The sequence below is a fragment of the Remersonia thermophila genome, chromosome 5, assembly GCF_042764415.1.
Source record: "Remersonia thermophila strain ATCC 22073 chromosome 5, whole genome shotgun sequence".
In the NCBI taxonomy this organism is placed as follows: Eukaryota; Fungi; Ascomycota; class Sordariomycetes; order Sordariales; family Chaetomiaceae; genus Remersonia; species Remersonia thermophila.
This window is the reverse complement of record NC_092221.1, coordinates 557,802-580,478: the sequence shown is the minus strand read 5'-3', so window position 1 is coordinate 580,478 and position 22,677 is coordinate 557,802. Positions and strand designations below refer to the sequence as shown.

At 56.8% G+C, this 22,677-nt stretch overlaps 4 protein-coding genes across 4 annotated transcripts; 3 read left to right on the top strand and 1 right to left on the bottom strand.

Annotated features, from left to right (window-relative positions):
- Positions 1-3,431: 3,431 nt before the first annotated feature.
- Positions 3,432-5,387, top strand: VTJ83DRAFT_5385 (uncharacterized protein; the record flags this gene model as incomplete). The annotated part of the gene is made up of 2 exons (XM_071011979.1): positions 3,432-3,478; positions 3,539-5,387. The coding sequence occupies 2 exons, from the start codon at positions 3,432-3,434 to the stop codon at positions 5,385-5,387; spliced, it is 1,896 nt and encodes a 631-aa protein (XP_070864760.1).
- Positions 5,388-12,482: 7,095 nt separating this feature from the next.
- VTJ83DRAFT_5384 (uncharacterized protein) lies at positions 12,483-12,902 on the bottom strand (the record flags this gene model as incomplete). The annotated part of the gene is made up of 1 exon (XM_071011978.1): positions 12,483-12,902. One exon carries the CDS (start codon positions 12,900-12,902, stop codon positions 12,483-12,485), a length of 420 nt encoding a protein of 139 aa, XP_070864759.1.
- A 3,540-nt stretch (positions 12,903-16,442) lies between these two features.
- VTJ83DRAFT_5383 (uncharacterized protein) lies at positions 16,443-17,234 on the top strand (the record flags this gene model as incomplete). Its single annotated transcript, XM_071011977.1, has 4 exons — positions 16,443-16,563; positions 16,666-16,717; positions 16,800-16,983; positions 17,085-17,234. 4 exons carry the CDS (start codon positions 16,443-16,445, stop codon positions 17,232-17,234), a joined length of 507 nt encoding a protein of 168 aa, XP_070864758.1.
- A 911-nt stretch (positions 17,235-18,145) lies between these two features.
- On the top strand, positions 18,146-19,604 carry VTJ83DRAFT_5382 (uncharacterized protein; the record flags this gene model as incomplete). The annotated part of the gene is made up of 2 exons (XM_071011976.1): positions 18,146-18,213; positions 18,287-19,604. 2 exons carry the CDS (start codon positions 18,146-18,148, stop codon positions 19,602-19,604), a joined length of 1,386 nt encoding a protein of 461 aa, XP_070864757.1.
- Between the last annotated feature and the right edge of the window lie 3,073 nt (positions 19,605-22,677).

Below are 22,677 nucleotides of genomic sequence, written 5' to 3'. Positions count from 1 at the left end.
CACGCGGCTTCTACGTCAGGTACATACTATATTACCAGTCAGCAAAGACCATCTCTCCCCCAAGACGGTTGAGCCGCGGACGACATGGAACAAGCGCCATGCCAATGGCAATCCCCCAAGCCCCCCCGAGGAGTCTGTACCGAAGCTTTGGTTGCCGATCCGGCATCGCGACCCGACGCACAGCGGATTTGCCACGTGCTCTGCCGTGCAGACCCGCTCATTTGTGAGCCCGCGATGAGAGTAGATCGGGATGTCCCTAGCATAAGGGGGAGGGGGTGGAATTCCCCGCTACCCCTTTGCTCTCCCCGTTTCGCTCCTCCGTTCCCAGGTTCTGTCTCGCGTCCCCCGCGATTCTCGAAGCGCAAAGTTCTCAATATCATCGAGATTGATTGTCATGGCGCACGAAAGCGGAATCGAAACACCCGCGGACGTTGGGACCGACCGGCCGACCCGTCATCCCAGTTGTCAGGCGACGTCTTTTGTTGTGCTCAGCGCCTCTCTGCCTCTCCACCTAGTGATCAATAATTAGGCCCAGATCCTTGCAGGCCACAAAGGTGCAAATTAGCGCACAGATGCGAAAATGGGACTATTGACGGAGGTGTAGTGCACACAACCTCTGGGGGAGCCGTCTTGATTTGCCAGGCCGCAAATCTTAGTGCAATAGTGGGGGATTCCAGCCTGGTTCTCGATTGCGCGCTAAATCGCAAGATAGTAGCATCTAGCTTCCATTCACCGTCCAGACATGGGAGACGCGTCATTGGGCCCAAGGAGACGGTTCAGCTCGGCATGTCGGCAGACCGAGTCGCAGCCGGAAAAGCCGGCAGGCGGTTGGCCAGGCACACCGCAGTAGTTCGCATGGCCAGGAGAACAACGGCACGCGAGACGAGCGCCGGCGTCCCTCTCAAAGATGGCATGGCATCGAACGGGAGTTGAAAGCCCCGGTGATAAGCCATCTCACGCTGTCACATGAAGCAGACATGAACCGTTTTATTGCTTGGGAGAGCCGATGAGGCAAGAGGAGTATACAAGCACGATACGGTCCCGTATACCACCTCGCTTGATTGAGCCCTGAAAGCTGTTTGAAAAGAACAAAGAAGTTTGCCGAATGCACGAGCGTTGGATCACCGATCCATAATGATCCCCCGTATTGTTTGTTTCCATACGTTGAGGAGTTCTCCAACTAACACCAACGGGTCTGTGATAGCGCTGCGGTGATGGCGTTTGATCCTGGCGCGAAGACCTCGGAACCAGTTGGTTATCGCCAAGCATCACGCATCATGGGGTGGCTTTCGGGTAACTAGTTCCGGGGTGCTGAATCCCGCTGGGACCCGAGCGGTGGGGTAGGGTTGCATTTCCGCCCGCCTGGGACTGGGCAAGCGTCCCTGGGAGGAAATCGAACTGTCAAACACGCAAAGCGCGAGCATGTGAGGTGAGGGAAGGATGGCGTTCAAAAGGCCACGATTGAGCGCGAAGGCAGCCTTGGAAGCGAGTCTGGTTACGCCGCAACGGCATTGGACGCAGCAGCCTCTCGGGTCGGCGAGCCGCGGCGTGTTGAAAAGCAAAACACGGATCGTGTCACGGCCGGTCGGCATCACACCACGGCCGGGCTGTTGGCCTGGCTGCTGCAGAATCAGGGTGCGGGATCCGGGCCATGAGGAGCTCACGAGCCTGATGGGGCCGGCGGGGCGACATTGTATCCAAGACAGCAGCGGAGGCGACCCGAACTTAGCCAAACATGGTTGGAGAGCAGCTGAGGGTGGCGACGCTAGCCTGGCGCACAGCGGGGTGGTGCGCCATGCAAAGACCTGAGCAGCAGGATGCTCGACGGTCGACGGTCGACGGTCGGCGCTCGACGGTCGGGTGTCGGGCTGGCTGCGGTTGGCGAGAAATTGGGTTGCATGCTTCGGCCCGTTTCCAGGCTAGGGCCAATGGCTGCAACCATGCTGCAGCCCAGGGCGGTTTTGGCTGCGGTAATATCACCACGCAACGTGGGATTCCAGGGGGGCCCGGGTTGGAGAGGCCAACGATGTGGGCAACCGCCGGGTAAGTCTGGAAAAACACCCAAAACGAAAAAACCAGATGAAAAGACGCCAGGAACTTCGATGGGGTTGGGTTGATGGAACCCGCAGGGGATCCGAAGACGCAGGGCGATCAGCAGGAGGAGAAGAGCTGGAAGAATGACAAGAATCCACCGTTGCGGTCAGGTCCCAGCCCCACGACGGCGACAAGGAGCGGCAAAGGCTGCCCCACATCCATCCATGACCGAAACCCGACGGTCCACGAGGCACGCCGGGAGGCTTGCAGCCGAGCGAGCAAGTGGCCAGACAGGGCAGGATTTGCCCATGCTGCACGCGGTATTGCCATCGAGGAGAGCATGTTTTATAGGTTGGCGAGATCGGAGCGACGACATTGGCCGCGGCGGGCAATGGAGAGTTACAAGATGCGCAACGTCGGTCCGGCCTGCAGCAATCTTGTTGTGGGTATTGCCGTTATCGCCGTGGTTATTTGCTGTGCAACAGCCAGGAAGAAGAAAACGTCGCAGACCTGAACAGCCATGCTCCCAGGGCTTTCCGAAGCCAGCATCCAACTCCCGGAGACGGCTCCGTTGGGTGCGTTGGGGTCCCAGGGGCCCAAGAAGGGGGGGGGCAGCGGCTGCCGCATGGATGCCGTGACCTTTGGCCCCCTCGATGCCGGAACCCATGGGCGCCAGGAGACCAATCTTGAGGGTCAAAGAGCCATTGCTGTTGGCTGCCCATTATTGGTTGCGATCGTCTCTAGCCTGGGAGTCCGGCACACGATGGAGGGATGGGGTTCCAGACTTGGGTCGATCCAGGAAAGCGTAGGATCATGGAGAGGGAGGGGGGGTGCATGGGGAAATGGAGGCCAGGCCATCCGGGGTTGGCGCTGGGGACTCCATCGGCGCTCCATAGGGCAAGGCAAACATACAAGACGGATGCTTCCCCGGGTGAATCCATCCATCCCGAGAAACAAACCTGCTCCTGCTTTCTCTTCTCTCCTCTTCCCCCGCTTGCAACTCCTGCTACTTTGTTGGCCTCCCGCCCGAGGTCAGCAGACGCAGTTCCTGCAACGCTCCGCCGCCTGTCGGCTCAGGTGCTCTCGGCCCCGGCCAAGTCGTTGAACCACCTCGCTCGGCACTCGGTGGCTCGGAGATCCGCCCGCAGGCACCGTCCCTGCTGTCGCCTTTCCCTGGACCGCCCCCGACGAAACCGCCTTCTTATTGATTGGCGGCCGTGCCCGTTGCTGAGCCTGGCCCCCGTACGGTATTCGCTGTCTCTAGAATCAACCGGGAAGGTCCCGGCCCTTGGTGAAGACACCGCCGATCGTCTTTCCCGAGAGAATCCCTGACATCAGCCGCCAAGCCAACCCGAGCGCTGCGCGTGTCTCTGTGTGCGCCTGGCTTCGCCGACAAAATGATGGAACCGCATGCGTTGTCGGCCGACGACATCGACGACATGGCGTAAGTAGCTGACAAGGTTGTCCGCGAACCACCGCGATCCGTGGCTGACCAGGATCCCAGCGACCGGCTGAGCCACATGGGCCCGGCGCAGGGGGGCGACCGTTACGACGCCGCCGCGAGGTATCAGATGCCTCCGCCGTCCGGCTTTCCTCCGCGCCCTCCTGCCGATTCCCCCAGGTATCTCGGCCAGGAAGACGCCTTTCCCTTTGCCAACTATGACGGCCAGCGGCCCCCGAGCTCCACCAACGCCATGCTCCCTCCCGGCACGCCCCTCTTCCACCGGCCCGGTTCCTTTGCGTCGGAGCGCCGCCCGTCCGGAGTCTCGACGGCCGGCTACGCCCTGTATCCGACCCTCTCCAAGCAGCAGCCGCCCCCGACGAAGCCGCTGCCCGCCGTCCCCACGCTGGCCCGCCAGGCTTCGCGCCGCATCTCGTCCCAGCCGTCGCTAAACGAGTCGGACCTGGTCTCGGGCGACACGTCGCGGTACTCGCAATCCTCCCGCGACTGCGCCCTCGACCGCGTGTCCACGTCTAGCAGCGCCACGCCCTCCTCGCCGGCCCCCGCGCTCCCGGAATCCACCTTGGACGAGCTCCGTGCGCGCCTGACCCAGCCGCCGCCGAACTCGCCCTCGCCCGTCAACGTCGTCCACTGGAAGCACCTCGTCTGCAACACGGGCAAGCCGCTCAAAGAGCCCTCCGTCTTTTACTTTGACATCTCGACCACGTCGGCGACCCTCGCCAGCAAGCACGGCAACAACATCATCCGGATATGGTCGGTCGGCAGCGGCAACGTGCAGAGGGACCTCAAGATCAGCTGCTACACGACGGCCCAGGCCCGCTCGCGCGAATACTTTGTGCGCAGCCACGCCATCCTGTCGGAGCCCTCGAGCATGATCGCCATCGCCTCCGGGTTTGGCGACACGATCGAGATCTGGGATTGGGATCGCAAGAAGAAGCTCCAGTCCCTGGGCCACGCGAATCGCTGGGCCGCGGTACGGTCCAACGTCATGGAGGCTGGCTGGGCGTCTCTGGCGACGTACGACGGTGATGACGACTCGATCCAGCTCTACTACGCCACCAAGGGCCATCACAGAAAGCCCTTCAAGAAGTCGCGCTGCATCGAATTCAAAACCGCCAACCTGCCCGTCATACCCAAGTTCCCCGAGCTCGCCTTCTCCGCGACGGGACCGCTGCTGGTGACGGCCTCGGGCCCGCGTCCGCCACGCCTCGGCCACCCGCCTCCGGAGCGCCAGACCCTGCTCACGGCATGGGAAATCCACGAAGGCGCCCCCGCCACCCCGTACAAGGTGGTAGCGCCCTGGCAGCACGCCGAGATCGACACGGCCTTGCCTTCGGACCTCGCCACCTACGGCTCCGTCGCCGTTTCCATCTGGATCCCGGCCTCGTACCGCGCCGTGCCCAACGACCACGGCAGTTTCAATCTGAACCCGGTCAAGGTTATGTACCGCTACGTCCTGGTCTGGGACTTTGCCGCGAGCTCTACCCGCACCTTCCGCATTCCCAATGCCTCGTCGGCCTGCGTCTCCCCTGACTGCCGCTTTGTCGCTTACTGCGACGCCCGCGGCGTCGGTGGCGGCGCCCGTGGGTGCCTCGCCGTCCTCGACGCCATGACGGGCCGCCGCCTCTGGTGCTGGCCCGATCCCGAGGGCACCATGTCGCTCGCCGAGGACGCCGCCATGCAGCGTGCCGTGGGCGATCTCAGCCGCGTCACCGAGATGTGCTTCGCCGCGGACGGCGGGTTCTTGTTCCTTGGCTACGCGGACGGCGCCGTCACCGTGTTTGAGCTTCGCGAAACGGGAGCCTCGGCCAACGACAACAGCAGGCCCCCGGCGGCGGGTCCCGAGCTGGCGGGCGTCCGGGGGGATGTCACACTGCGCCCTGTGCAGTAAGCAGGGATTCGCTGTCTGGTGGGTTGGCTTCGTGTTGGGGGGGGGACGGGTGGTGGTTGGTGATAATGCTACAGGGAACTGTTGGGAATAATAAGCTGTTGGTTGGACAGCGGCCGGGACGTGACGTGGCCGTGGCCGGGTAGGTTTTTGGATATGCTATGTATGGGCTTGGCGTTTTCGGCTGAATGAGGTTGACATGAACGGGCGGAAGATTCCAAAAGGCTTCGATCTTGATCCTGACGTATACCACATTTCCCTTATTTCTTCATGTCTCTATTTTTTTTTTTTTTTTTCCTAGCGACTACAAGCTCAAAGGAAAGCCTTGTTATGACATATACCTTAATTTTACGCATACCCAATTCAGAGTTTACGGCAACCGCTTCTCTCCGCTCAACACGATGCGTCTGTGTCATTGCCCAGGTCGCCATGCCATGTGCATCGTTTTCTGTCAGAGGAGCTGTGATGCGCCAGCTTTTGATCATCAGGGAATGCACGAACGTAGCACATCGGCGGAGAACCCGACTAGTTGATCCAGCAAGCAGTCTCAGATTGTACGTGACCACCCTACCTCCATGTACATCGCAACGTCAAACGTAGATCGATCGTCGTTCCACAGCTTGTTGCTTCAGTGTCGAAGCTCGATGGCGAGGTGTCTGGTGTGGATTTGTCTTTGGCTTCGTGGGACGGATTGAGGACTCTCTCCGCCACTCGTGTTCAACGCTCTGATTCTTTGGGTGGATATTCACCCGGGAAGTTGATGTGGGACGCGTCAAAGAGATTCTTCAAGCAATATACGGTAGGATCTTAGCTCTGCAGCCGCCAAGTAGAGTACGTGCATGGCCAAGATACCTAGGTCAAGGTTTGTTGTGGTTGGTTGGTTGGTGGTTCCCAGAACCCTTGGGTGCCCCCCCCCCTGAGATGGAGTTTCGAGGGCGCAGCACAGCTGCACAGAACTGGTGGAGTCCTGAAGGAAGACAGTTGTGCAACGATACTCTCGAGTCAGCCCGCGTTGATAGCGACAGGCGTTCTCGACAGGGATACCCTTACTTGGACACTTATCCAGGGTCAACCGTCGGGCCAGGAAGGCAGGTCGATCCTCATTACCGTACGCTGCTGTTGACCATGGCCGTTGGATTTCATGCCGAGAGTCGCCAGGTTGAGCAAGGGGGCTGACACACACAATATTACCTCGGACTCACGAGGATGACGTGCAGGGTTGGGTGGCTAGATTGAAGATGCCCGCCCACCGCATCCAGGTGGCATACCGCGCTGCGTCTTCTGAGAGCAAGATACAAGACCCCTTTACTTGGTAGGTGGTCCCTGGATTTCGTATTCGAACATCTCCATTTGGCGTGCCATACGGAGTCCCGCAATCATGTTTTAGCCGTCACCCCCCTTTCTTCAAATGACTCAGGCAGCCTGGGTTGCAGAGGTGCGTGGTCGTTGGAGAACTCTAGGCAAGGTACCCTTGTTTCAGGCCGGTTGAGGTCCTCGCAGGGCTCCATGAAAGCGCATGCAGCGTGCCCTCCGGAGGTGCATGTTGCTCGGCAAGCCGTTCGTGTAGCTGCATGAGCATCCCCTACACGGCTGCAAGCTAGGTCCCTAGATACCCGTTGTCAACATTTTGTGAACAAAGGAAGCGGCAGCGAAGCGATGAACATTAGTTAGGCACTCCAACGTATCGCAGATCCATTTCATTGCTTGAGAACGGAACATCGGTGGGCAGGCAAGACGCCCTCTGCCCTGCGCACGCTTGAACCCGACCGCGACCCCTGAGACAATAATAACCTGATGTTCCAATAATTACACCCTTTGCCTATCCGCAAATTTCAAGTTCCATACGGTAGCCGTTGATGCAGGATAGCTGTTGATGCAGAAAGACCAAGTCGCTATCAACTTGACGTCCACATCAGACACGGCCAGGATGGGGATGGTGTGTGTGCGAGCAGGAGTTGGCATCGGGTATTGTTGCAGTAGCAGGTATATATGGTGCACTAGCTGATGGCAGCATCAGCGGATCCGTTTTTGCTGTCACAGTTATGAGCCCGGTCCTCTTCTGTTTACGCAGCGGTATGTTGATAACTAGTGCTACCTGCACTGTAAAAAGTCACATACAATGAGAAGGCTCTGAGTTCGAAACCTGTGTTTGCACCCCTGACACCCAGAAAAGGACGTTTTTAGGGTGGCGTCTGATAAATAAAACACCCGGGCACCCCTGGGGGGTGCGATGGAGGATAGAGATGAAATTTCCTCTAACTCCAAGTCAGGGATAAATAAGTGCACCAGGGGACTCAGACCTCGACTACTCGCCTCGGTCTGGGGGGTGTGTTGCAGTAGCAGGTATATATGGTGCACTAGCTGATGGCAGCATCAGCGGATCCGTTTTTGCTGTCACAGGTATGCACAGGCGGGGCGACAGTTATAACTCTTCAATGAAGTGTTGTGCTTTGCAATCTCAACGTCATTAGACATTGTATACACTTGAAGTTCGGAGATCCGCTGAAACAGCCATGTAGCACAGAAAATGCGAGTTTACCCATGCTGTAGTTAGAGGCACCAGGCACTCTCTCCACTGCTCTTAACCCCAAACCCGAGCGAAAGGCGGATCGGCGAGGAGGAGTCCGAACACGGGATCCGGACGATGGATTAACAGTGGGGCTATTATCATCATCAGGAGGCAACGCGAGGCAGACAAAGACAAGCAGATACCCACAACGGTCCTTTCGTCGCCTGGCGCATTCAATGCTCGGATTTGCCACTTATCAAGGCCGTGCTGGCAGAAGGGAATGGACATCGCTCCGAGAGCGAGCCTACGTGATGTGGGACCTCGAACGTATTCAAGGGGAGTTCTCTAGCCCGTTGGGGGATTGGGCAGACCAGCCGCCCCCGTACTATGTACACCGAGGCAGAGTATGATGTGGAGATGGAACACCCTTTTGACGAGAGGCCCGAAATCAGACTCAGGGGTGGATCCGAGTACTGGGGTCAAGACGACGAGAGCGAAATCGTATGGCCCTCTCTGGATACCAACCTGAAGATGGGGAAAGTTGAGGCTACGCCCACGACGCAGCAGAGGCACAAGGTTCCTGGCTACAAGGCGAACAGCACAGACGGCGATGTCGAAGGGAGTGGGCCAAGATTGAGCGAAGGGTTCTGAAGCTGCGCGGGAGAAGCACCGGGTTTTCCCATGGTATTCCAGTCACCTTTCTGCTCAGAACAAGTGGGTAATACATTCTGGCGTTTCTGTTGAAGCCTGCCGCCCTAGCATAATTGAATATAACTAACATTCCTGACCGAAACTAGCCTTGTCCACGCATTTCACAGCCATGAGGGTTCCCAGACGCCCACAATGATGGCGACGACAACGATAACGGCAAATGAAACAGCAAAAACGGAACCGCTGTTGCTGCCAGCAGTCAGTGCACCCTGATTATGTTGATGAGCAACCAACAGGGGAATATGTTGTTAAATGCCTTGGGAGAAAAACCACAGGATGCTTCAAACAAGGATGAGTACTAGGCCCAATGACTGAGGGCTCGCTGTCAACATGGTGTTCCGGACCTCTGAGGATCTTCACGTTTGTCGCAACTGTGCGTGAAAAAAAGGTAATTACCGAGACGGTGATCGTTGTGATATTATCTGCTAGGTCCCGTGGCACTGGTGGCCTCAGCGCGTTCTCCAGCATCGATTGATGGTCGCTGAATCTTTTGGTTTGGCATGACCCCGAGCCGACAGAGGAGGTCAGCTCAGGTCAAAACGGGGAGTCATCTCATGTGTAATCCTGACTGATCTCCTCTCCTGCTGAGCCTCTAGGAGACACGCGCTATTTAATCCTTACTCATTCCCGATCAATCCAAATCGATCAAGAATCATGTGTTATTAGTTGAATGTGAGCAAGAGCGGAATCGCCGATGCCGCAGAGGCAGCTGGCACAATGATGATATGATTAACAGCTATAACCCTCTGCACCGGGTCTACCTTGGGCGAGGAACATGTTTTGAGTCAAGGGACTGGAAACATGGCTCGACGGCCGAACATTCTTGGACATGAAAGATACTATCCAATCAAAGGCTCTCGAGAGCGCATTCCCGGCTCATAATGACGCGCAAGTCCCCGCGCTGATGAGGCTGAGACTCATGTATATTTCGATCCGCTTAGGATGTGGCAGACAATGGAAGCCCCCTTTGCGTTGGCCTTGCTGTTCAATAACGCTGGACAAGGGTTGTTGTAGCTCAGGGAAGTCGCCGGGTTGCAGAATCAGACTGAAGGCCGTATCGATATCTCATATGCACGAATTATCTTCAGATGAAGACTGCTGGCCTTTGCTCGGTCTGAGACTGGATCTTTGCGGACCACAAAGCTATTCCTCACTTTTTCACTTTTTGTGTCCTGTCATATTTATCTCACATCCTCCCATGGAACCTTTGAGCCCGCTGCGATATCCAATGCCTACACGTCACTATGACGAGGAGGTGGTTGCAATCGGCACATGCCCTCATCCATCTCTTACATATACGGATTTACGTCGCCCACCGCCCTCTTCGGTTTCGAACTCTTCTGCTACGCCAAAATGGATCCCTTTCACCATCACCCTGGCCATGACAGGAGCTACTTTACGTGGCCTGATGGCAAAGATGCCGAGGAATGCTCTACCTGGCCGCCTCACTCTTGGGCTTTTGTCGCTGACAACGACGTTCCCGGTGCCGTTCGTATTGGCCCGCCTCCTCCCCGGTGTCTCGTCTCCGGGGGCAAGATGATCACAGCTACAGCCGCAGCCCCTGGTGTTCCTTCTTCTCTCACGCCTTACGGTGCTATGGAGCCCCATCTCAGCGCAACCAGCCACCGTTCTGTCTTTAAGAAAGCTGCCAACACTGCTAGATCCGAGCACACACCCGCCGTCCAGCGTGCTGTCTTAGTCGCTGTCATCGACGCTGACTCGGTTCCTCTCTCTGCCGCCGCTGCGGGCGTGGAGGGCGAGGGCAGAGCCATCCCTTGCCACGCGGCTGGCGAGCGTACTACCGCAACAATCGATCTTCCTTCCACACCTTCAACCTGTGACTGGCACGACTGGGAACGCTCAGACCCCGTGGAAACGTTGTGGGATCAATGGGGTTGCGGCGGTTGCAGAGGCAACTGTTCCCTGGCTTCGGGTTGGTCAGACATGGAGGGCTGCAAAGCTGGGCCGGCTTCCCGGACCTGTGCGCTATTACTGGGCTCGTCGGATAATATGACTATGCAAGGAGCGACGGCTGAGGCGTCGGCGCCGCCCCCTTATCGCCACGGGATCTATAATTACGACAACGTGGCACGGCAGGACGATATTCTGGCAGCGGCTGAGGACGCAAAAACGGGATTGCGGGATATACCCCTTGCCGTTGAGGCTATTTATGGGAATGAGATCACATCGCCGTGTAAGTGTTCGGACATTTTCGAAATTTGTCCCATGGTAACCACAAAGGTCAGCTGACCTGTTACCCGAAGTCGAAGACCTCGTCACGGCCCACGATGAACGGCTCGTTCGCGAGTTCTTCAGGACACCACACATGGACCACTGGGTTAGGTATTCCATCTGGGATATGAGCAGTGCGGACAGCATCACACCCAGTTCTGATGCGAACACCGACGCTTTGGTTGAGGGGCCCCTCGCCTGCTCCGGAGCAGGCTTGTGGTGGGGAATTCCGGGTTCAATGGCGAGGCGAGCGTTTTGGCAGTTGGAAGACGGAGATGAAGAAGCCGACATGGAAACCGGCAGCAGCCACCAGACAAAGGCCCTTGATGACGGCGAGGAGGAAACGTATGACAACAGACATGGGACGCCGTTTGCTCAGTCCCAGCGACCCGGATACGTGGCCACGGTAAAGCCAGAAGACGATATCCGGTTTATCTTCCGCGATGACGATTTCCATTCCGGTTCCGGGCTGCGCAAGCCCATCCAACGCACGGAGGATGAATCTGGTGATGATTATGGTGATGAAATCTCCGATATTAGAATGTTCCTCAACGAGCGTCCTGGTCCTGGTGATGAGGACTTTGGTGCGATTGGCGGATAGGAAGACCCGTGGACGCCGAAGTGGCTGCAGGAGCCATGGGGTGAACAGATCGAGAGAACAACAGGGGGAGCAGAAGCAGGAAGAATCATGAGGAAGATGAGCAGCCCGAGATGCAAGAGGAGGGGCGGGATCAGGACAGCGAAGCCCAGAAAATAGATCGGCAGCGGAGTAATGACTGGACGAAGGATGAAGCAAAGTCAAGACCCACGGGAATGAAGAGCAACCCGATCAAAAGGAGGACGACGAAGACGATGACTGGGACAAATGTGGGAGAATGAGGAAGGATCGCGATAGCTTCGGGACGGTCTACGGATATGGGATATGAGATGGGAGAAGAACAGGCCCAGATACACCGCATTCCGCGCACTTTGTGCCAGGTAGCGGAGGGGCCTCCGGATGACTTCGATTGGACAGATTCGATACAATCCAATAGCTATGCATACGGGGCGGGCGAGAAGTACCACCTAGGTCGAGGATTTCGATAGAGAAGGGGGTTTGGTAATTAACTGGTGTAACCACGAATATGGTACCTGCGTGAGCGCATCAATGCACTGCTCCCCAAGTCGCCCATTCAGTGCGCGGCAACGTTTCTTGGTCGTAAGACTACCTAGGTGCCTTGTCCTGTACGACCGCGCTTTCATAACCACTGTCCTCTTCGGTATCGCTTCGATATAAACTTCCTGATATTATGGTCCAAACAAGAGCAAAACTGCTATGATAGGTATCCAAGCGTAAGTCATAATCTTTCGTCAAGTGAAGCCACCCACCAAATGCCAACAAGGAGAACGAAACGGGCAATGTAATGCGCCCATGCTCAAACGCCAGAAATGCACCGTGACGCCCAATGCTCCTGGCCAGAAATGCTGCGAAACCAAACATGCATGCCACCAGCACCCACCGTCACGTCCGGCCTTGCCGCTCCTGGCCGGACTTCGAAACAGCGCAAGACAATGGGCCGGCAGACCATCGCCTTTTCAGTCATCAAACCATGTAACCCAAACGACAAGCCGATGCCAACCAACGCCGTGAAAGCAAACTCGGAAAATCACACCCCCAAGCTCCTACTCCTCTTCACTCTCACCTTTTCCACCCGCTTCCGCCTCTCCCACCTCCCCGCCAGCACGTTCGCCACAACTCCCAGCACCATCAGCGCTTCGACAATCACCAACCCGATCCATATCCCGTTCAGCAGCCGGTCTTCATCGTCGGCGGCGGCGCGGACGGCGGTGAAGAGCGCGTTGAGGCCCCCGGCGCAGCGGGACCACCAGTCCCATCCGCTCCAGTCGAGGGAGCCCCAGGTCAGGTTCAGACCGGTCAAAGACGCAGATGAGGGCATCGTGAGGAATTTGCTGCTGCTGAGGGTGGTTTCGGCCGCGAGGAGGTTCAAGTTGAGAGTTGTCCGGGCATTGTGGATGGTGGGGAGGAGGCGAGTCAAGAGCGCGGGCAATTCCGGTGAGGGGTGCATGGATGACGGCGGGTCTTGGGGTCGGCGTCCTGGTGGTGGTGGTGGTGGTGGTGGTGGTGGTGAGGGTACGATGGAGTGATCGTCGCTGGTGGTAGATTGGTTGGTTGAGAGTGGGTCGTGGGGGGAGGGGTGGTTTCTCTTCAGTCGCCGTGGTTCGTGGTCGTTGGTGGCCGGAGATTCGCGTGTTCTCGGTGGGGTTCTGGTGATTCCGAGGTGTACGCAGTAAGGCCGTCGGCGAGTAAGCGGCTCACGGCTCTCGTTTTTTACGGCGTCTTCGATGTAAGTGGGCTCGGCGGCGAGATACTAGGTCTGACAGAGATTTCGAGAATGTGATTTCTTTCCACCGAGAGCTGGGCAGAGATTTGTAGCGCCGTGCCACAGCGGGGGGAGGGGGCAGTCTCTTGATATCGGCGGGGAAGATTTTGAACGTCTGCAGGTTGACAGGCGAACGGGAAGCTAATCGTGGTAGCTGCTGTTGGGCTGCAGGTGGTGTCGTATTCGGACAGGGGTGGCGTTGGCGGTGTCCGCTGACGATGAATAAGTCGGTGAGGATGTCAAAATCTGACGACACCGAGAAAGCTCATGAATGACTTTGGGGCTTTCTCAGTCGATGTCAGAAGACTGATGGGTTTCGAGTTGACCGTTGTCCGCGATATCTGAGATCTATCCGGCGTTGAAGCGTCGGCCCACAACCGCTAGGCGCCGGGGTGGTTGGGGCGGTGGGTTTAGCACGTTAGCGCCCTTGCGAAAAAAAAATCCTCAATACCCAATCAATGCGGTGAAGCCTGAGGGGGGGAAGGGGGCAGCAGCACACCGCCATGGATGGCGAAATCGAGAGAGGGAGCGAGAAAGGCGAAATGGCTTGCGGCGGGTGGGAAGAAGTTGAACTCTCCGAGAAAGAAAATGCCACGCTGGAACTCTTGCTTTGCGGCGGGGGTAGTAAGCACCAAGGAACCGGACCGAACATGTGTAATTTCCGATACGAGAATATAAATATCGATGTTATTGACGGAACTCGACCACGCTAGTCTCGCGGGATCTACTTGTGCCTCGCGAAGCGAGCGAGTGAACCCCGGACTCACGGAACACACAATATTGCGATTCCGCCTACCGGTCTGTCAACGTGACTTTGGCCGGATCGACGTCGCTCGAAGGAATCCGCGCAGGTGTCGATGGTGTGCCACCCACCACATGTGCGACGGATGCGGATGCGGGAGCGGCTTGGCGGCGCCACAGGGCGCCTGCGTGGGTAATCTGTGGATAATTAACCACTATTTTGGACACATCCATCACATCGAGCTTCTAATCCCTCCGATCTCTGCGGGGGCAGTATTTGGTGCGGGCTTCATGTCGAGGCCAAGGCTGTTTGTGTGTCCGTTTCCGGGCCTCCAAGACACGGAAGGATGAAGGGCAGGCCAGAGGAGTGTCGGCCTGGCCCTTTCTTGGCCCTTCCGTTGGGGATGACTTCAATTTATCCGAACTGAACGGATCAAAGTGAAAGAAGAGCTTCGAAGAAGGCCATTCCGCTGAGTCACATGATACTCTCGGATATTGTTCCATATTGTTTGGCACGCCGTGCCGTCACCATGCTGTTGCATTCGCAGCTGAAGTTGGATGGACATCGTGAGGGCCACATGAAGCCATGAAACAGTGCTACCTCTCATAGCATCTTGCGAGGAAGGGAATTACGGTATGCTCGTACATCAAATGATTGACATAAAACATAGAGCCCCACAATCGAACCAGAAGGTTCCTTCTGAGCACCTCGTGGTATCATGTATGTTTCGGGATTCCATACCCGCGTGGCTCTTGATTTCTCTTTTTCTTGGTTGCTTCTTCCCTACTACCAACCCCCCCCCCCCTCTTCGTTAGATGATCCACGGGTATCTTTCTAATTACACACTAGTACATCCTGGGATCGTAGCTCTCTGCTCTAGTCTGCCTGATCCATCAGCTCCCGACACCACCAAGCCGCACACCAACATTGAGTGACCGAGAAGTGTCCGCGAGCTGAAAATATAGGTAGGGCTTGCGGTTGCGGTCCTTCCGCATCAGATCCCTCAGCCGTCCGTTGGGGAAGAGAAGCTGGAAACTCCACCTACCTGAAGGGTTCGTCCTCTTGTCTTAGCCCATGAGGTCCATGGCTTTTATCGTTCCAGCCAGGCACCTGAGGCGAGTCCTGGGTCATCAAGAGTTGGTACCGGGAGTAGGACAATCCAGCCCTCGTGATGGTTCTTATCGGAGATACACAGTAATGTCTACTATAGCTATCTATCACTCCGGCATTGATAACGACAGGCCTTGATGAGAGCAGAATTTCAAACACCACCCAGCCCCTTCGCCTCCCTCCACTGGTGCTCGGATCTTGGTCCATTTTGTTACCTGAGTCATGCTCTGAAGGGCGCTTTGAACTCTACTATCCAACCCCATGTTGCAGGGCCTCAAAATCAGCAAGGTCCTCAAAGCCGACCAAAGTTTGCGGTCCGCGCCTGTCGTCAAGAGACGGCATGTACTGTGGTAGATGGAAAAGCTCCCCGTTTGGGCCACCCTCTGATCCCAAGGAGAAGGCTGCATTGGGATCGACTCGCAAACGGCTTGGCTATCCAGGTCTTTCCCCCCCTAACCATGTCATGCGGACGCCCCGCCCGACCTGAGTAGGTTCATATCCCTGCAAAAGCACTGGCGATTACGACAACTCCGGTCGAATTACCTCAGCAGCGAGACAGCGTCATGGTATCATCGCGAAACATTGATGCAAGATTCGAATGCTCCCCTCGAGGTCGTTTTGCAGCAAGCTATTTCACGCGTTCCGAATCGTTCTCATCTTGAACAGATCGCAATGCACCCAGCGGCGGGGGATGGGCAGATGCTCTCTGGCTTTGTTCTCCCGAGGCAAGCCATGGCCGTGTCAAGTGCGATGGCCAAGTGGGGAACCCCGGATTTACCCCAGATTGACCGGGGGGGGAGCGGGCGCAGCTCCCGGGCTGTTAGCGCGAGCCATGGGACGCTCGGACCAGGTACTTCGCGGGCCCGGGGTCCAAGCCATTGTCATGCCATCATGATGTACCCGTCACGCGATCTCGTGAGTTGCCCCAAAACAGGAGGCAACACAGGCCACGCACACACCCGCCGACCCTTTACCCCGCCCAGGTCTGACGAGCCAGGAACGGGAAACAGCTTGATGCCGTTTCGTGCTTGCCGCAGCAATGGATGAGCTGCTTGCCCGGCCCATCCGGTTCGTTTAAAGGGTCGGCCTCCTCCTTTTTCCCCTCACGCCTTGCTTCCCCTCCCTTTCCTTTTTGCCTCCGTCCTCATCATCCTGCTTTGTATTTCCCCTCTTCTACCATCGTCATCACCACCGAGCATCAACCGCTCTGTCCAGCAACACCTGAAGCCTCTCAAGGTAGGAAGCCAGTGCCCAATGCGTTGAGCCACCGTCTCTTTGAGCCCCTTGCTCATTCGAGTTGTACGCCGTGTTAGACTCTCCAACAAGCGTCACCTGATCTGTCCCGCACGTAACGCATACCTACGTCCTCCAACATGCCAGAACTCACCAAGGTCGACTCCGCCGTCCAAGGCATCGACACCAAGGAAGTCACCAAGGAGTCGAGGCGCCGGGCAAGCTCTAGCGCCGCGGGTGTCATGAACATCAACGACCTGGGTGAGTTGTCATGCCTGTTCCCGTATGGGCTGATGTCGCCCGCCGCGGCGGCCACGCCGGCGTTGCACACCATGACCGAACTAACGCTTGTCCCAACAACAGAGGCCCAGGGAATTGAGCTTCAAATTGCCAAGGAGACGCAAGGGACAGGGTGGTAAGTTTGAATTGTCGCCGCCTACCCGCCGTCATGGTTGGCGTCGGCAACGTCTGACGAGTGTGTGTGAACCCCGTCACAGGAAGATCAACACGTCGCCTACGACGATAGAAGACAAGGACATCCTCAAGAAGCTCCTCACGACGCCGCCTGTCAAGAAGATCGACCTGCACTTCCCGTTGGGACTGGAGGTGACAGCACGAAACCTCAAAGGCGTCACCATCAAGGACGCTCTCGATGCCATCCACAAGGCGTACAAGAAGAGGGTGAGTGATCAATCTTAGGTTGCCGCTCGTGGCCCTTGTCCACCATGCCGCAAGTGCATTTCGCATCAAGAGACGCGACGCTGATGACGGTATGCTTCCAGGCTGATGATGAGCTCGACCTGCCGTACCTGGCCGGGTTCGAGTGGGACAAGGAGGAGTCGTGGACCAGGCTGGTTGTGCACCTGCGTAAGGATGCTGGCGCTCCCACGACAAGCAAAAAGAAGAAGGCGGCCAAAGGCGGCGACGAGTAGTAGTCCATGGCATAGGCGAGATCTCGAGTCTGCAGGTTCCGGTTCCTACGTCGGTTCGGTCGGTTGGCTTCTCTTGGGCTGTCAATGTCGGATCTTGGTAGAACGGGATATCGCAATAGACTGCGCTGGCGGGGAGGGTGTTTGCCGGGGATGAGGCAAGGGAATGTACCAATCAACAGCGTCTTGAACTGAACAGGGACGGGTGAATTGACATCGCGTTCAACACACAACTGTCGCGTGCTATCATGGAGCCACGAAAGCTATCGATATTAGGCGATGTCTTTGTCGGCCGCAGTCGTGAATGGCGTCGAAATGGAACTGGGTCCGGGGTGGAGCACGTAGCTCCCCGGTGGCCGGGCCGAGTGGGACCGGACCTGCAGCATCCCGAATGGCGGCGACCCCCCCCCCCCAGGATCCGGACCTCAATCTATAAGAAATGTGATTGATTCTCTCAAAAATTCAGCGCCGCGCGTTGCCCTTGTAGATCTCGCTGGCGGTGGCTGTCGATGCCGAGGCCCCTTCACGGCTCTGGCGCGGAGCCCAATGCGCAGTGGACGTACTGCGTAGCGGACGGAGACCAGCGAAGATGATGCGGGGGTGGGACGCATACCTGCGGCTACCTTCGGCCCCGCAGCATCCCGGCCGGCGCGGAATGACAACGCAAGCGCAGCAAACGCAGCCTTGAATGGTAGGAACACCGAGACATTGAAGGCGCCAATTGTTCACGCGGCGTTTCCATCGGTGTGAAACTCGGCCGAGAAGTGGATTCGGGATGGGCCTAATAATATCGAGCTCGTCCTCGGCTTCTGCTGCTTGCTCATGAACTTCTTGCACCCTTCCCCGAGTCATCAACAAGCGAACTTGACAAAGCAAAGGACATCTCGACGTTACTTTCGCAACCGTCACCAAAGATGCCCGTGACAGCATTCGAGTTTGATGAAAAATACCAATATCAGAATGGCTTCGACTGCTACTTCGAGTATGGCTCTTCCCTCCATATCTCCGACATGCAAAGCGTGATGATGATGTTGGCCTTTCTGACCTCACGCCAGATCCTCTGGGGTGACCGGGGCCCTGCCGCTCGGCCAGAACTCGCCCCAGAAGCCTCCTCTAGGACTTTACGCCGAGAAGCTTTCGGGCACCGCCTTCACTGCCCCGCGCCACGAGAACAAGCAGACATGGCTCTACCGCATCCTCCCTTCATGCTCCCATCCTCCGTTCGCCCCCGTCGCCGCGCCTAATGAGTCTCTGGGAATCGGCGGCGAGGCATTGAAGAAGATGCATTACATCCCAAACCAGCTCCGCTGGGACCCCTTCGACCATGATCCTCACGCCGACTTTGTCTCGGGCCTGCACATGGTCGCCGGCGCCGGCGACGCCACCCTCAAGCAGGGCTGCGCCATGTACATTTACGCCGCCGGCCGCTCCATGGACGACCGCACCGCCTTCTACTCTGCCGATGGCGACCTGTTGCTCGTCCCCCAAGAAGGCGTGCTCGACATCCGCACCGAGCTGGGCTGGCTCCTCGTGCGGCCCATGGAGATCTGCGTCATCCCCCGCGGCGTGCGCTACCAGGTCCACCTGCCTACGGGGCCCGCCCGCGGGTACGCCCTGGAGCTGTTCCAAGGCCACTTCGTCCTGCCCGAGCTGGGGCCCATCGGCTCCAACGGCCTCGCCAACGCGCGCGACTTCCAGGCCCCCGTCGCCAGCTTCGATGACGGCCCCGACGCATTCGGCCAGACCGCTTCCGACGGACCCAAAGAGTACACCATCACCGTCAAGTTCAACAACGCCCTGTTCCAGACCACCCAGCGCCACACCCCCTTCGACGTCGTCGCCTGGCACGGCACCTACTACCCGTTCAAATACGACCTCGGGCGCTTCAACACCATCGGCACCATCTCGTACGACCACCCCGACCCGAGCATCTTCACCGTCCTCTCGGCGCCCTCCGACCACGCGGGGACCTCCATCGCCGACTTTGTCGTCTTCCCGCCGCGCTGGCTGGTCGGCGAGGACACCTTCCGCCCGCCCTGGTTCCACCGCAACACCATGAGCGAGTTTATGGGCCTGATTCGTGGCGGGTACGATGCCAAGAAGGGTGGCAAGGGCGGGTTCGTGCCCGGCGGCGCGAGCCTGCACAACGTCATGAGCGGGCACGGGCCGGACGCGGAGAGCTACGAGGGGGCGAGGAACGCCGAGCTGAAGCCGCAGAAGGTCGGGGACGGGAGCTGCGCGTTCATGTTTGAGAGCTGCTTGATGGTGGGCGTGACGGATTGGGGGCTAAGGACTTGCCAAAAGGTGCAGGAGAAGTACAGCGAGCACAGCTGGGGCGAGTTGAAGGTGCATTGGAAGGGGGGGAAGGAGTAGGAGGTTGGTTGGGGCTGGTTGGAGTTTGGAGGGAGGAGGGCAGAGATAGCGTCGGGGCTGCGTCCGGTACGTCGGACTTGAGGTGACCTGCTTTTTGGTCAGCAGGGGAGCGGTTGGTTGCTTTGGGCTCAAAAGTGCTCCTTTCTATAGAGGAGGCGACGGGAATGATACAATTTACTAGGTTAATATGGGCTTCTTCCTCCCTTCTGACCTTGTGGATCTTGAAGGCTTAATCATTATTGCCACGGCCGATTCTTTCTGTTTAGCTTGATCGTCTCGGGCAAACAGCCTTGGAGCAACGCCCGACAAGAAGTGAATTAGATCTAAGCGGAGAGAACATGGCACCCCATTGCTTGGCCAACCGGAGTAGTCGCCGAAGTTTCTGCCGGCGTCCGGAAGGACGAACTGAGGCTACGGACTCCGTGGCCCTCAGGATACATCACATATCATATTTGCCTGATCGGAGCCAGCAGAAGAGGGTGGAACATTTTTTTGAAAGTACTATTTCTTTGTCTTATACCCCTCCTTGGAACTGGGGTCCGTTGCCAACAGGATTCGCGGGCATCGTTCTTTGTGTATGCCGTGCAATATCGTCTCGGCCTCCATGGCTTTAGAGATTACCGCACCATGGCCGTTTCGAAGAAGACCCGTGATGTTTCGGTACAAAGAGGAATCCGATGGACAGGCGATGGCTTCTGGCATCAGCTTTTGACACTCGCGATTCTGGGAGGGGAAGATGCAGTCGGATATAAGGAGAGTGGGAGAAGGAGACTTAATTAATACTTGCCCATCATCGCTATCGTTGACTCCCGTAGAGCCTTCTGCCCTCACATACATCTCCGGCGTCGGCCTTGATCCGGATCGGGCCACCTCATAGCTGTCAAGCATCTTTTGGCCTCCCTGGCTCGCAGAAACGCACCCGCCACCATGGCGTGCTCCAAAGCTCACCCGGGCCGGGACATCACCTTGGACTGGGACACCCGCACGGACGTTGTGATTCTCAACTACCCCATGACGCCCGCGCCAAAGGTCGTCATCACGCTTCCTCCAGACGATCCCATCGTTCGAAACGGCCTGGTGGACGGCCTGGAGGTGCGCTTCCGTCTGGAAGATTACTACGAGGATCGGAACATGTCGCAGCATCTGGACGGCAGGGACGAGGTGGAGAGGGAGGATGCGGCTGCGGAGGATGGGACGCTGACCATTGTGTTTGTGGGAGAGGAGCTGAGGTTCCGGAAGCTGGGGAACTTCAATCTGTTTGCGGAGCTGTACGTGGTGGACGGGACGGGGGTGAAGGTGAGGATTTGGAAGGAGTGCACGATGCTAATCCGGGTGAGGATTTAAGAAGCTCAGGCCGGGTTGTGAAGTTGTCCATGTCTTGGTGCTTTTGCAGGGTACATTTTGAATCGCCGTTTCGTTGAGGCATGGGAGAAACATGATGTTATTACTCTGTGGAAGCGAGATCTTGTGGTGTGCACTCTGGTTGTTTTTTTCATTTCTTTTTTCATTACTATTACCTTGCATCGGCAATTGCAGCACAGATGCTCTGTTTCAAGAAGCATCTGGTATGGTACGTTAGGAGACAATGCATAACGAGTCAATATTTCTTTGTTGCCGAGGACCGATTGCTGTTGTATGGAATTGTTTTGAAACAAGAGGCTTGTGTGAACAAGCAGCATGTTGAAAGGACATCATAGTCAAGCCCACTGCTCATGATCCAGTTTACACAAGTATAAAATGGGACCTTGCATCTTAAAATATCGGCAGAGAAGACAAACCCCATCATCGCTACATTCCGAGTTCCAGTCACAACCTGTTTTATTTCAACATGCCAGACCACCCTCCAGACCGTTGTTGCGAATTCAAGGTTCGAGTCCCGCCCTATTCAGTCCCCCTGATGACAACCAGGTTGTCTTTCAGGCTGAAGCCCAGGGCGGTGATGACCATCAACTGGTGCCGCTGGAATAGCCCATGCCCGCTGGAATACCCTAGTCGGCAGCACTACCTTGCCAGACTTGAGCTGCTCCGCGACATAGGCGATGAGGATGAGGAGTGGGAGCTTGCGCCGAGAGACGTGCTCCAGGGTCATCCCTTTGTCGTGAGCGTTTCAGTGGGGGAGAACTCTCGGGGAAACCAAGAGGTCGAGTTTGTGTGGGATGATCTCCTTATCACACAACCTGGCGTGTACAAGTTCCGTGTCGCGTTCTTCTTCCGCCATGACGTTGAGAATCCGCCCCAATACTTTGAGGAGCTATACAGATACGGAACCCGTTGCTCTGAGCCCTTCCAGTTGCATGGTTTCCCTGGTAGCGAGTACTGAAGGGCCGAGCATATACTGCTTGATGATTCTATGCCCAGTTTCATCGTGATGTTCAAAGAGGGCAAGTGGCGGTTCATAGACAAGTATTTTATATATACAAGTTCTTTGTCCAGAGTACAGTACAACCATGCTCAGAATGTGAAATTAGTTACAAGGGTCGTGAAGTCAAGGGCTATTTACCTGTTAGCTATCTACGTAGGTACTGAGGCAGAGTAGTTGATCAATAAACTCCTAACCACCAACGAGTTGTAGCTGCTACCAAACCCACTTATATCCAGCACGCAGGTGACGTCTGTAAGTGAGGAAATAACGGCTCTGCTGCTCTCTAGTAACACCAGACATTTTGACTCAGTGGCTGACGTATGTGAAGAAAGACTTCTCTACCTCTCCTTTTACTTGCGTGAACCTTTTCAACCTTTAGAAAGTTTGTTACTTGAAAAACACATTGACGAACGGTCGGTCACATTGCATCGTAGGAGGGAGTTTCTCGTCATGGATTGAGATAAAGATCTATCATATCAACCTCGAATCGTTTCTTGAAGACGACTTACTCATCATACGTGTCATCCTCCCAGTCAGCGCCCCTTGGTACGGAGGATCTCCCTGCATGACGTGCAACACGAAGCAGGCTGACTTGCCTCAGGCAGCCCATGATGCGGATTCGCTACCTTGAACGGGCGCGAGACAGCCGTTCCATACACGAATACCCCGTCGCCCTCAAGGAGCTCGTAAACTTTCAGGTACCTGTCCTCG